This window comes from Scomber japonicus, chromosome 16 (assembly GCF_027409825.1).
Source record: "Scomber japonicus isolate fScoJap1 chromosome 16, fScoJap1.pri, whole genome shotgun sequence".
Taxonomy (NCBI): Eukaryota; Metazoa; Chordata; class Actinopteri; order Scombriformes; family Scombridae; genus Scomber; species Scomber japonicus.
The window spans coordinates 21,965,547-21,980,010 of NC_070593.1; the positions used below are offsets into that span (position 1 = coordinate 21,965,547).

Consider the following 14,464-nt stretch of genomic DNA (forward strand, 5'->3'; position numbering starts at 1 on the left):
ACTTTGAATTGCAGGCCTATCATCATTTTTTTATACTCTGGTTTAGAGCTTTTGTGCACATCTGGGAGGGTTAATGATGGAAAACTACAGTGCACTGCATGTTGCAATTCATACATAGAGCTATGATCAGACAGACAGAGTGAAAAGGTATCAACAGAGGACTGGGGCAGGTGTGGTTGTCAGGAATGCTCCTTAAGCATCACACTACAATAACATGCACCCACTCAGCAGCCACTCAGCATCTTGTTTGAAATGACAGCATACTTTTTTCTACTGAATCTAAACTTTTTTTTTTATAGCACGGGTCATGGATTTCAGCAGAATCTATCCACAACTGATTGTTGGCTACTGCAAGTATAGCAGGCCGACCTTGTTGAAATCAGTACTCAACCTTGAATTGTAGTTATACACATAGAGCAGAGGTTCACAGGTAAAAACACATTCAGTGTTTGATAGAGAGCTCAGAAGTCAGGGCCAAGGAAAGAAAGATAAAAAATATATATGTACCATGTACCTTACAATAAATTAAACAGCTCATGTTGAATATATTTCTACACAGTAACGTGAACTTTGTGTCTAAATGGGAAAAAGTAAAAAGAACCACTAAGTACCACAAGCAACTGAAACAAAGCACTGCAGAGACACAAAGCACACATGGATTTTGTTTGCAACAGGAGGGACTGTTAAGAGTGGCTCAGTCTCAGCACCAGTAGTCATTTGATTACCGCTTTGACCGAGTGGTTTTGTTTGCTCTTCTGTACTGGCCATTTTCTGCTTGGATAAATGTTAAGGACTTTAGGACAAATGCAATAGCATTACTCTAAAAACCTTTCAAAACAAAAGGAAATGAGGCCACAACATTTTGAGACATAGGCTACACTTATTTGCTTTCATGCCACTTTCATATCTGTATGTTGTGCTGCGTTCCATTTACTGTACCTGGGAATGACGTCATACCTGAGTTTGAGTAGTTCCATAGAAGTCAATAAAACCAGTTCTAGCCAGGTTAGCCATTGATAGCAATAGCAGTTAACAAAAATGCATTTTGCTGTTTTTTCCGCTTACAAACAGCGTAGCAACATGTACACAGATAGAAGTAGGACAGTGCTGTGTGTACAACTGATTTAATGAAACACAAATAGGACAAAACTGCTAATAAACAGGATATTACTACAACTTTCACACTGTTGATGCACAGGTCTACCATCTTGGATTTTGAGGTTGGGGGCTGGTTACATTTGTCCGACATTCCGAGTTGGAAATCCAACTTCACGGGCCAGGGGGCACTCTAGTTGAAATTTCCAACTGTGAACTAGGACATTCTGACTTCAGAGTACAAATGGAACGCACCATAAAATACAGCTATGGCCAGCACCCAGTTAGCTTAGATTAGTGTAAAGAGCTAAGGCAGTTGGGATCAGCTAGCTTAGCATCTCTAGCGCTAACGTGTTATATTAAAATATCATGATTCTGTCCAACACACAACATGACATTTTGACACTGCAAGTTTTTATATGGATGAAGCAAACAAGATATAACTTGTTAGTTAATGAGCTCTGCAAACCCTCGCTAGCTGTTTCCATGTGTTCCCAATTTTTAAGCTAAACTAATCTAACCAGCTGTGGCCTCATATTTAACCAAGTGGTATCAATTTTCTGATGTAATAGGCATATTATTAAGTATATTTTGAAGTGAGGGTTCAAAGTTCAAAGCGTTTGAGCTTAAATTTTGTGTATTGTTTTAATATTTGCAATATTCATACTGATAGTGTTGTGTGTACATGAGTGCATATGTTTTAATGAACTGCTAGATTGGCCAAATACAGTTCTCATAATTTGAACATAATAAAAGTGTTATTTATTCCCAACAACGTATAAAACATGAGTATCTGTGAAAATACAAATGCATGTGTTTATGTATGCTTTTATTTTGTAGAAATATATATTCTGTAAAGTGTAGGCTACTTCTACAGTATATACTTATATACTCTATATATTTATATATATATTAATGATCACATTTTTACAATCAAAATACAGAATAATGTTTTTGAGTGGTATTGTACAGACCCTCCAAATTGGTAAATTACCAGAACTATTAATTTTAAGGATTCAAGAAAATCCATGAATCATTCAATTATGAGGGCATCTGAGTTCAGTCTTTTTAAATCTATGAAAGAGTCCAAATTCAAACCAAAACAGGAGATGAAACTTTAATGAAAGGAAACTTTCATATTTCCCTCATCATGAAAGGAAAATGATATTTTAGTGTAATGTAGTTCTGGCATCTGGTCTCAGCTCTACAGAGTGGAAAGAAAGACTTCCGTATGTTCGACCATCAATCAGTTATTTTTAAAGCACTGTCGGCCTCTCTGAGCTGGGAGCGTATTGCTCTGCATCTTTCTCTTGCATCTTTAACTTCTGTGAGGCTTTGAAAACCTTGTGTCAAAGCTTCAAAGTGACTTTTCTTTCTCTGATATATCTATAAAATATCCATAAAATGCTCACTTTTCTTGGGTTGTGTTTTACATACCAGGGATTTCACTTCTGGTTAGGAAAATAATATTTCACTAGAAATGTTGACAACAAGTTTCCTCGGGATACTAACCTCATTCAGACATCGTAGTGGGCCAGTTTCTGCTGACTGTGTGCCATGATTCTTATGAAGCACGCCCCCTTGGTGGTGTTCTTGTTCCCACTAAATTGTGAAATTGGAATATCTTGCAGAAGCTGCTGTCCATGAAGTATTAAAGTTTTCCTCCAGAGAAAGCAGGTGAGGAGAACTAATGACCACGACTTGTAATTTTCACTCGTAAAAGCTGAAACGATACCGAAAATGGGGTTGATTATAGTTGCAACTGTTAACAAATAAGTACATTTTAATCTCTTCATATTTTATGGCAGCATGGTGGCTCAGTGGATATCACAAGCAAGAAGGTCCTAGGTTTGAACCCCAGCCATCCCATGTTCTTTCTGTGTTTGTATGGTTTCCTACCACCATCAAAGACATGTCTATTCGGGTTAATACTCCTGTCAGTGCTCCTGACCAAGGCACTGGCAAAAGAACTGGAGTTCGTCCCCGGGCACTGCACTGCGGCTGCCCTAGTGTGTGTGTGTGTATTGGATGGATCAAATGCAGAGGATCAATTTCCCCACAGGGATCAATAAAGTAGTACTTGTTCTTCTTCTGACTGAATTCCTCGCTTCAGCATCAAGGGCGCTGCTGTTAATTCAGCTGTAAGTTCAGCCTCTATCTTTCTCACACTGTATAACCTTTTCTGCTCAAATTGGGCAGGCAGGATTCCTCTGCAGACAGTAACAAGGGCAGGGTTCCTTAAAGTTCAGCCCAAGGTCCTTTACTTTCCTCGCATTCTTAAGTTTGCTCTCGGCTATATTTTTCATCCTATTCATCAAGAATGTACAGTGAAATCTTATCTCAAAGCTGAAATAATATTAACTTAATCTTTGTCATAGCCATAAAATAGTGTCCAAAAATGCATATGGGAAGGAAAATGCAAAGACGAAATGATTTTTTGCTTGTGGAATTTCATATTTAGGCCTTGAGTCGATCATCTTGTTCCACCACCTCATACATTTGATAGTACCATATGGGCATAGGGTGTGTTAGTAAACGCTTGTTTCAACCCAGATGGTTTTAATTTGTGAATTTTGGGACAGATGTAACAAAAGCCTTGTTCCATTCTGTTCTCTTTTTTTCTGCAATATTGCAAATCATTTTTAATTGAACCAAACTACTAAATCAAAGCAGGTCCTTTTCTAGCATACATTCTTAAAAGTACAATTTGTGTCCCATAACGCCATCAGCTATCATAATAAAATCCTTTAGAACTTCAGAAACAGAAAGGAGTTACAAGCTGAGGTACAAACTAAAGCAATTTCACCATTCAGAAGTCTCATGGGATCATATTTATTTTACACTACTGTAACTTTGTGTTCCTGCTCAAGTCAAATTCCTCCCCAACATCTGGCAGCTGTCGGGATTTTAACTGACGCTAACAGAGGAAATAATCTCTCCATCTCCCATTGGTTTCATTATTGATACGTGTTTGTCAGTACAGATGGATTGGATGGCTTCCTGGTGATGAGTCTGTCGGCGAAGATGCAACTATGAACTCATGTTGCTCCAAATTCAGATCTGCACTGGGACCTTAGTCATATATCTGTCCTGTCTTATCTCGTCATCTCTTTCCTACATCAAAATAACCCTCAAAAGCACATATTACTTATTACTAATGTGCAGCCCTTAAAAACTGGATCATCTGACAGTAAATACATAAAAACTTTAAAAGGAAGCGTACAAGGTTTTCACCAACAGGACACCAACTCTTTGGAATAAATTCCTAAAGGCGACTTTACATAATAAATGACTCTGTTGAGCCCATCTTTTCTTTTCAAACCATATTTTCTGCATCTTATGTTTTTAATGCTATCCACATAAATTTATGAGCTACGAATTATTTGCTGCAAGGACGAAGAACTCCAGTGAAGCATATTGCTCTACAGTGAAAGTATGATGGAAATCAGCGAAATGGAAAAATAGAAATATAGGACAAAAAATGTCTACTCCCAAAAACACAACAAAAATATAATAATATCAACACAATGATAAATAAGTTAACATTGTTATCTACTAGCTTTAACTCTGTGTCATTCAGTATATGTCCTTCACAAAATAGGCATTACTAAAACATATTACCGGTGACCTTTACAAGGTGAAAAAGGCCAAAACTGAAACTACAATTTTTTCCAAATATAATTTAAGCAAGAGGTATGAGAGTTTTTTTTTTTTAGTATTTTCTCCCATCCAGACATCCACTCTAGGTGTGGGTTTTGTGTCTGGGTAACTAAGCTGTGACAGCTTGTATAAATTGGTACTGTCTTCATACCAGTGAAGAGACACATTTCTTGTATTGTAGAGGGACAAAGGGACAGGACCTGGAATTGAGCTCGGTGGGATTTTTTAGGAGCTCTGTGCTCACAGATGTACTGTCTAACAGACAAAGGTCTATTAGAAAGATGGGATCTAAGACAGCTCAGTGCTGAGCCAGATACCCACCTTAGTGCTTATGTGAGTCGATTAAAATTTCATAATCAGATCTCAAATGCTGCACTGAGACTAAGACCAAGCAATCTCCTGGCTGCATTCATTTGGTTTTTTATTTTAGGAGGGATTGTTTATTCACTCTGAGGTCATTGAAAACGTAAGGGGAATATCTTCAAAGCTGTTTTAAAAGCTAAATGTGAGGCCTTGTAGGCCCCCATACAGTGTCTGGTTATGTCATTAAATGAGTTCTCAACAGGATCCTGAATCCAAGACAAAGACAAAATGTTCCTACACCTAACACTGATTCTAGCTGAGTCTTAAGGTGTTGCTTTATTTAAAATGCATAATAAAATATAATACAGTAACAGCCAAAGCTAGATGTATGTATGTTGTATCTTAATCAAGAACAATCAAGCCTGTTGCATTTTCATCTTTCTTTTAACAGTGATGATTGGCCCATATGGTGTCTAATTCAAAGAGTCTTAGGCTAAAATACCTCACATCCCTGTTTACATAAATCTAAATAATCTTAGGTCACTGAACAAGCTGCGAGATAGCAGACATCTCTAAAGTTCACATTGTGCCTCGAGAAATGTTTAACTAAGACACCAGTCTGGAAGAATTAGTCTGAAAACAAAGGCAAAGCAGCTTTGGGGGGTTAAAACCATAGCTAAAGTGTGAAGATGTTAATCTTGCATCTTTGACTTCATTTTGTTATGCTGTGGGTAAAAGAATAGAATCCACTTGTACATATGACATTTGCAAATGGAGATTCATGCAAGACTTCATTGCACCCTGGCTACCTTTGCTGAAATTGGCTCTTGTAGACTACAATGCAAAATAGAGCGTATGTGTGTGTTCATGTGTGTTTCTCCCGTGATGGAGTGTGATTTGTTTGGGTGAACCCACACACTTTATCTCTCACTGCCAGAGATAAGTCTGACAAGTGCCACAGGTGAGAGCGGTCATCGGTGTGACATGCCTTCTGGTCCTAGAGGCTTGTAATTTCCAGAAAGAATCGACTGTTTCGAAACAGTGTGTGTCTGCCAATACAGAGAGAGTGCTGATGGCAGAGCTCAACATGGTAGAGAGCGAGCTCAGTGGATTGGACGATTGGCTCTTCTTCACTGTTTCACAATGTCCAGTGAAACATTCCTAATATCAACATTTTAAGTCAAATAATACACCACCACATACATGGTTTAAACCTGTAATAACTTCCACATTGTGATGAATTTCTGACTAAAACAGGATAGACAGGCTGGACATAACTCTGGATTTTGATATGAATGTTGAAAAGTGGGCATGTTGTAATGAAGCTTAGGTTTGTGCTGCTAAAAGTAGAGGATATTAATGTCATGAGATTATTGGTTGAAATTGGTTGGATCAAGCCTCAATAAGCACATGTCATATTTTGTTCTACAGAAGGAAAACATGACTGGATTTTGATAGGCTATAAAGGCTATTTTTTTGCGGGGGAGGGGTGGAGGGGTTGGGTTATAAATGTATATATATTTTTTGGCATGTAATATAAAATAGATGCACCAGGAATGTGATCTTCAAGGGCTAAAAAGGCACTGAGCCGCCTCTGTGTTTTCTTTGAAGCCTTCATATTTTCTTCTGCAAATATAGGGTTGGTGTAATTTCACAAAAAGCTCCAATTTTGTTTCATCTGTCCAAAGCATATTATCCCAGAAGGACTGTGGCTTGTCAACATGCATTTTGGCAAAGTCCAGTCTGGCTTGTCTTCCCTCTTGGAAGTGGGGTCTACATAGGTCTTCTACCATTTTCAACCAGACAGCGATGGATGGTGCGACTTCAAACTATTGTACTTTGATCTTGAAGGTCAGCTTGAATTTTGGATTGACGTGTTGAAGTGCTCCGTGGTTCTTTCTTGACCATTCAAGCAAGCCTTCTGTTCAATCTTGGGCCAGCTTTCTTTTTGTGACCACGTCCAGAGGCGTTGGCTACAGTTGCAGGGGCCTTAAACCTCTTAATAATACTGGCAACAGTGGTCACAGGTACATCAAGCTTTTTGGAGATGGTCTTGTAACCTTTACATTGACCATGTTTGTCTTCAGACCACTCTCTAGTTTTCCAAGTCTCCATCTTCCAATGGCACAAAACTGTGTGACTAATTTGCTTCTTTTAAACTGGCTGCACGAGTGATTAAAAGATTGAAAGCAAGTGAAAACACAATAGTCTGGCTTAAACTATCACTAAAAATTAATTATTTCTCACAGTGTCCAGGCTATTTTTGAACGTCTTTGTAGAATAAGCATGAATTCAATTATTTTCACAACTTCTTTGTTTGTTCCACTGCAAACCAAACATAGACATGCACTGATAATAAAAGATATTTAAATTTCAACACTGTTCAGGGTGAATAGTGCATTATTTGAATAAAACACAATCATTTTAAGAAGCCATTTCTGTCTACTGTGTGAGGCAGACTTTTACAGCTCAAACAGAGAATCACTGAACACATTGAGATTATTATACTAACTAGCAGCTTCTCCTTTCAACATTTCAGCCATGTTCTTACATCAAATTATTAAATCAAGGTAAAGCTGATGAAGTGGAACAAGCAATTAGAACCTCAATCAAAAAGTAGCTCAAATCTCCATCTACTCATTTGTATTAAGGCAGTTTAGTTGTTGTACATCATACTGGCGCTCTGCGGTATTCAATTTAATGCAGTTCAGTCTTTATTGTCCCACTTGGGCACATTTGCTCTGTAGGGCAAGGCTTAGAAGACAGCTTTGAAGAGGTTTCAAACATTCTTAAAGGTGTCGTGTTTTTGCTCTTTTCTTCTGCATCATTAGGCTAATGAAGACTTTCATATGGGGGTGATAATTAGATATGAAAAATATTCTTCCCTCAAATGGAATTTTCTGGAACGACCATAAAAAGTGAAATCTTCAGGCTTGTTAAGGTAACAGAAGAAACGTGATGAATGCTTCTTGTGTGGATGTATTTTGGGCAGAGTGGAGCTGTGCAGAGGAAGAGAATAGTCTTTTTGTAGAATATTCATAAGTAAAGACTGAATCGATAACAATTGGAATCACTCACCTTGATGTTTTCAATGAAGGGTTAATACCTTTGAACCTTTGCTCTTCTTTTCATGACTGTATTTTATTTCTAAATATATTGCTGTCAGCTCCAGATTCAGCTGGTATCTCTATTCATATCTTTAATAATCATATCTTTTAATATAAAAAAAAATCACTGAATATTCTCAATTGTGTGATGATGAAATATAATTAAAATGTTTAAAATAAAGTCAGGGGAAGGGGTCATGTCATATTAAAACCCAAAGACCAAAAAGAAAGAAACTTGTGGCACCACGTATAACAGGGCAGCCATTATAAAGGGTTTATATGTAATAATCATTGGCTAGATTATATTACTATGCTTATTAGGGCTGGGTATCAGTACTTGGTACCTTTAAGATATTGACCGAAATAAATCCATACCAAGAAGTATCGAAACATCTCCCGTCAAACGATACCGGCACCCAGAGCTAGAAAATATGAGTATTTAGACAGACTTACTCACAGCCAATCAATGGCAGCATTCTTCTATTATTAAAAATTAACCCTTTATTGGGCAAATAATTATATTTGGTAACTTCTGTAAATATCCCAAAATATCCTTCCTTTCTTCTTTCCTTCCTTCCTTCCTCCCTGCCTTCTTTCTTCCCTTCCTCTTTTCCTTTCTCCCTCCCTCGTTCCTAATTTCCTCCGTCCTTCCTTCCTTTCCTTCCTTCCATCTGTCCTTCCTTCCTCCCTCCTTCTCTCCTCCCTTCCTTCTTTCCTTCCTCCATCCCCCTTTCTTCTTCCTTCCTTCCTTCTTTCTTCCCTTCCTCCTCTCTTTCTTTCCTCCCCCCTACCTTCCTTCCTTCCTTCCTTCCTTCCTTCCTTCTTTCCTCCCTCCTTCCTTCCCATCCTTCCTTCCTTCCTACCTTCTTCCTTCCAATCCTTCCTTCCTTCCTTCCTTCCTTCCTTCCTTCCTTCCTTCCTTCCTCCCTTCCTGTCTTTCCTCCCTTCCCTCCTTCCTTCCTTCCTTCCTTTCAATGAGTGTCCTATAAAGGGTTAATAGAGAACTTTCAAAATGCATTAGTGAAAAAATGTGGAGGAGTGGTGTCATTTTATCCAATTTAATACTTCTATTCATATGATGGGTATCAAGTGAAGTACTCAATTGGTATCTGTATCACTTTAAGGATACTTGGATTGGGACTGGTATTGTAATGTATTTAAACAATAAACAGCACTTATGTTTATTAGATTAGTTATAAAGCAGTTTTGTGTGAGCTTGTTTTTCTTCTCTATTTGGTAATATGAAGCTTTCTCACATAAGCCATTAAGTCATTAAGAGTTTTTTGTTTTTTATAGAAAAATATATATATTACGATTACAGCTGCAGGTCATGTGACTCTCGTGTCAGGTGGAACGTGGTATTGAGTGCTAGACATTTATTCTCAAAGGCTTCTCCTTCATCTACTCAAGCTTGTACCTCATTTGTACATTGCTTTGGCCAAATGAATATATGGAAATGTGAATGTTGGTCAGACTGACACATTTCAATCATTAACTGCCATACACTGTGAAGAGACAATAATGATCCCAGGAGAATGAATCCATATACTTTCTCATGATCCCCTGACAGTTTCTCTAGCTCATCAGCAGCAGGTGGACATTTCTGGTTTATATTGAAATGTCTTGACAGCTGTTGAACGAAGTGGTATGTAATTTGGTATCCTATCCTACGGCGCTGATGATTTTCTTCTACAGTGTTTAAGTCAACATTTTGTTTTTATTTGGGGTTTTTAAAAATATGTTAACCTTTACTACCTGGACTGGCAAAAAATTGAATATATTTGGTTCCAAGACAATGAATCTGAATGGCCTTGGTGACCCCCTGAGGTTTCCACTAGTGTCACCAGCAGGGGGTATTTATGGTTTTAAGTGAAATATCTGTGTCTAAATATAGTCTCACAGAGTGGCTCAGCATGGCTTTAGATTCTTGTTCCTGACTTGGTGAGCCCAAAGCTCTAATTAGCAGCCTGTAACTGATCGAAAGCATAGTAGATTTATTAATGCCAATAAAGACACAGCTTATAAATTGTTTATAAAGGGTCTTATTAAAAAGTGGCTCCTTAATAATACAGTGAAGCCTTTTCTCTGGCTGTATCACTCCGATTTTCTATTGACTCACTGTGTCATTTGGGCACATTTTGATTTAGAGGAAGATTTTTAGGTTTTCTTAATTATATGCTGCCTGTTCTGTTTTTATCCACTGTCAGCTCCCTGCTAATAAACACTTCCATCCTGGGAAAAAACGTGCATCTTTCTTAAAAACTGCACACAGTATAGGAAACTGTCAAAAGCTCAACTATTATCTGGTTCACTTCAGAGCTTAAAATCCTTTATTGAAATGCTGAATTCTGCAGATAAAACACTCAACCGTTATCCAGCATTCCCCTCCAGGCTGCTTTAAATGCCACCTCTCCCATATTATAATTAGCTAATTAAATTTCATTCTGTGCCCCAATCTCAGCTGCCACCATCATATTGTGATCACACTGCTTTCTGTCTGTTTTACTTGAGTGGGCAGTCCAGAGCTACAGTCTGAGCACAGTTTGATCTCAGGCCAGGAAGGACAGAGGAAGGCAATTTAAACTGTTCAACATCTCTGGCCACTTCATGACTTTTTAATGTTTTCTATTCTGTTTCTCTTTTATAATTCAGTAGCAGGACAGTATACTGTAGGGAGCTGAAGTGTCATTAAGATGAAGTTCAGCTTATAAGACGACTGGCTTTTGACTCCATCTACTGGCCATTGACTTTGCTTTAATTTTAATACTGTAGCTCTGTGAAGTTAAGGACGTTTCAGACAAAAGCAATGTAGCAACATAAAATAAAAGATGACTTCCAATGAAAGCAGGCAGCGCAACCACATCAAAAACGATGTCCGACCCGGACGTGCTAGAGCAAAGCCTTGGAGCGGTTGCTCTCACACTGAGCTGTCTGGGTTTCCTCAGGTGACACTGCTGTAATCTCACAGCAGACATCACAGAGGAAGCCCGCAGTTCTCTTCCTCTCCGCAGTGCCACGGCGCTCTCCTCCAGCCGCCAACGCACCATCAAAAATGCAAAAACCATGGCATGAAACAAAAAAGTGGAACATGGCTCGTGGAGAGTTGGGGATAACACAGAGGAAGAGATTAGGGCTGGTGGGTGGGGGGGTGGGGGAGTCAGAGTACTGTATTAACAAAACCCTGCAGTGAGCACAGCAGGCTTTTTATGGAGCAAGTAAGGGGGGGGGGGGGGGGGGTGTTCTGACAAATATGAGAGGAAACTTGTAGAAGTGATAATAAATGACTAACTGAATCTTGCGGACTCATGCTTTCCACTCATTAACTGATCTGAAAAAGCAGAACAAAAACAAATTAGGGCCTGAAGAAAAGACATTTGTTAAGACTGCTGCCATAAAAGCTTCCATTCAAAATAATATAGAAAGCTTTTCAAAAGCTGTAACCCATTTCCAGGTGGGTAGTTTTTTTTTTCCTACACAAGCCTGTCTAAGAGGCATTTCCTGGAAACCTACAAAAAAAAAAAAAAAAAATTACATCAACAGCCTCAGAAAAAGGATTATTATGGTACCTAGTGGATATGTATAAATAGTATCGTAGGCTTTCTGTTATACTGTACATGTTTTTGTCTCTAAGCAGAGATAACCTTGATGACATCATCAGGGACATCTTCTACTCTCCAGAGCCACCACAGCCTTGTGATGAGTAAACTACATGTGTAAAGTTGGTGCAGTGTTCCTGTTTCCCACATAAAACTACTACAGTAATTGTTAAAGTTCAAAAATAAATATTCATGTGTCTGACTGAGCGCTGTAAAGTAACAGGGCCAAGATTCATCTAAAATTAAAATGGCAATATTTTTATTAAGTTAGGAAATCAACACATTTAAGAAATTGAATTATATACACTGGTTATACTGTATGGATAAAAAAAAAAAAAAAAAAAAAAAAAAAAAGAGAGACAAAAATAAGCTTGACACACCAAGCTAATACATGTTATAGACTTTGCATTTTTCACGTACCCATAAATAATGATCTTGATTTCAAATTATAATTACAAGTTCATGTCATCCTCATGACAGAGTGGATGATGTGCAGTAACCTCCCAGTGCTTCTTTGATCATGTCAAAAAAAAAAAAAAAAAAAAAAAAAATTAAAAGAGAAGAAAACAAAATTAAGAACACTGTCACTGAATGGTTCTTAAATATCTTCAAGCTACGCTATAAAATACATAAAGCATAGCTACCATGTGTTCCATGGGAAACAAAGAAAAGGCAATGGTTTAAGAAATCATTTCTCATGAAATATTGTTAAGCCTTAAAAACAAAACTTTCAAGCGATCTCAGTAAAGTCATTTACAACAGGTAAAAGAAGCAGGGTTTTTACCATTAAAGCAGTCAAATAATTCTACAATTTGCTACTTTGTTCAAAATATACAGAAAATAACAATCGGTGCGAAACGCTTGAGTGAGCGCCGCTGGTGGCATGCACCACAGTAAACAACTATGCTGAAATTCACAGAATGTAGCAGGTAATATGGGGTTTGTTTGACAAATGTGTTGTACAGTAGTGGCCGTTGTAATACAGTAATCCAGTGTTGGTTGGTTGGTTGGTTGGTTGGTTGGGGACCCCCCTCCCCCCCATCTGAGGACGTATGCACAGCTTTGATTATAGTGGTGTCACTGTTTTGGGGGTTTCCTCAGTGCTCCTCTTTGTCTCTGCCTTTCTTGTCCTTTTCGTCCTGCAGGGCGGTGCCTAGCTTCTTGATGAGGACAGATAGAACCTTGTCCAGAGGGTCCATCACGCCCCTCTGCAGCCACTTGGGGATTGTAGTCCTGGCGTGGTGGAAGCCCAGTTTTTGCAAGATGTAGTCTACTCCCACTGGGTCGATTTTACGTCCTGTCCAAGAGATGAGCCTGAAGAGAGAGGAAGTGTTGAGTATTCAGACAGTATGTGCTTATTCAAGAATTATTTGAACATTTTTCTTCCAATTCAAACAATTCAGACATACTAGCTTTTTACTCTCAGTTTAATTTTTACCATAACTCCACATTATTGGTTTTTTTTTTTTTTTTTTTACTCCACTGCATATTTGGATATTATATACAGAACACAATAATATGCTTATAAAATATGCATTGCCATACCCCAACACTATGACATTTTTAAAATAAGCTCCACCTCAACCAGCTGTAATATGAAATGCTGCAACACATAATCATTTATTAATCTAGTAAGATAAAGTGCAGATACTTATACCACACTGACAAGAGCCATTTTTCTGTATGATAACAACTTCTACTTTTATTGCTTTAGGTTCATTTTAAGGCCAGAATACTTGTGTACTCATATAAACATTGTGAAGGCAAAACTTTGACTTGTAAAGTAGTATTTTTACACTTAAATATGATTATTTTTATCCTCATTAAGCAGTCATCTCTCAGCTGTGTGTCAGAAGATGAACATTTCAAAAACCTTAAAAGAAGCAACATGACAAAAACTCCACAAACAAACACATAATAAAAAAGATATAGCTTGAAATGTGATTTCAGTTTGTCCTTTATGCTGCTGTTGACTGCAGAGATTTTTTTTTTTTTTTTTTGAAAGAAGCTTTTATTCTTCTGTGTCAACTAGAAATATTTGGAATAGCACCAACACTGACAGCACTTGATGCTATTTCTGCTATGAGTATTCCAATAAAAAGTGATCACTGTCATATATGAAATGATGCATGACAGTTTTGCTTGTTGGGCTTTAAATGTTTGGCTTGTGAGTCGTTACCGTATCAGGTGTGACCACTAAATGAAAGACACTGTGTCAAAAATAATAATTAATTTCCTCCTCTGGTGGTTTTGAATGAGTGTGTGACTTTATAAAAACAACAATAAAACAGTAACAAAAAAACAAACAAACAAAAACACTCTGGAGCACAGTTGACCTGAGAGTGGGCTCCAGGTGCCAGGTGTTGCACATGAACTCCCTCCAGTCCACTGTGGTGTAGTTGATGCCGTCGTCCTTGTCCTTGTCTGAGGAGCTGTCGTCGTGCAGGGCCGTGGGGCTCTTCTGGCCGGGCCGAGTAGAGAACATCCGCGGGGCAAACAGGGCTGAGGATGCATGGGAGGAAGCAGAAAGGCAATAATGTTGTTGCTTCACACGCTTGAGGGCTCCGGTGTTTTCTTTCAACATAAACATTATTCTTTCTACCATGGACCAGGAAACAACAAGGACAACAGGTTGAGCACAATAAACACTCATTAATATCCCTGAAAGCTCAGACAGCACCTTGACAGTATAGACCTGGACTC

At 38.2% G+C, this 14,464-nt stretch overlaps 1 protein-coding gene across 5 annotated transcripts in view; it reads right to left on the reverse strand.

Moving 5' to 3' along the window:
* Positions 1 to 12,013: 12,013 nt before the first annotated feature.
* The window catches only part of kiaa1109 (KIAA1109 ortholog), a 65,181-nt gene continuing 62,730 nt past the window's right edge, over positions 12,014 to 14,464 (reverse strand). For all 5 annotated transcript variants that reach the window (XM_053335872.1, XM_053335873.1, XM_053335874.1 and 2 more), the window contains 2 exons: positions 14,098 to 14,263; positions 12,014 to 13,075 (listed from right to left, as the gene is read on the reverse strand). In XM_053335872.1, coding sequence (XP_053191847.1) covers positions 12,859 to 13,075; positions 14,098 to 14,263 — 383 coding nt within the window. In that variant the 3' untranslated portion in view covers positions 12,014 to 12,858. The remainder of the gene's footprint in view (positions 13,076 to 14,097; positions 14,264 to 14,464) is intronic.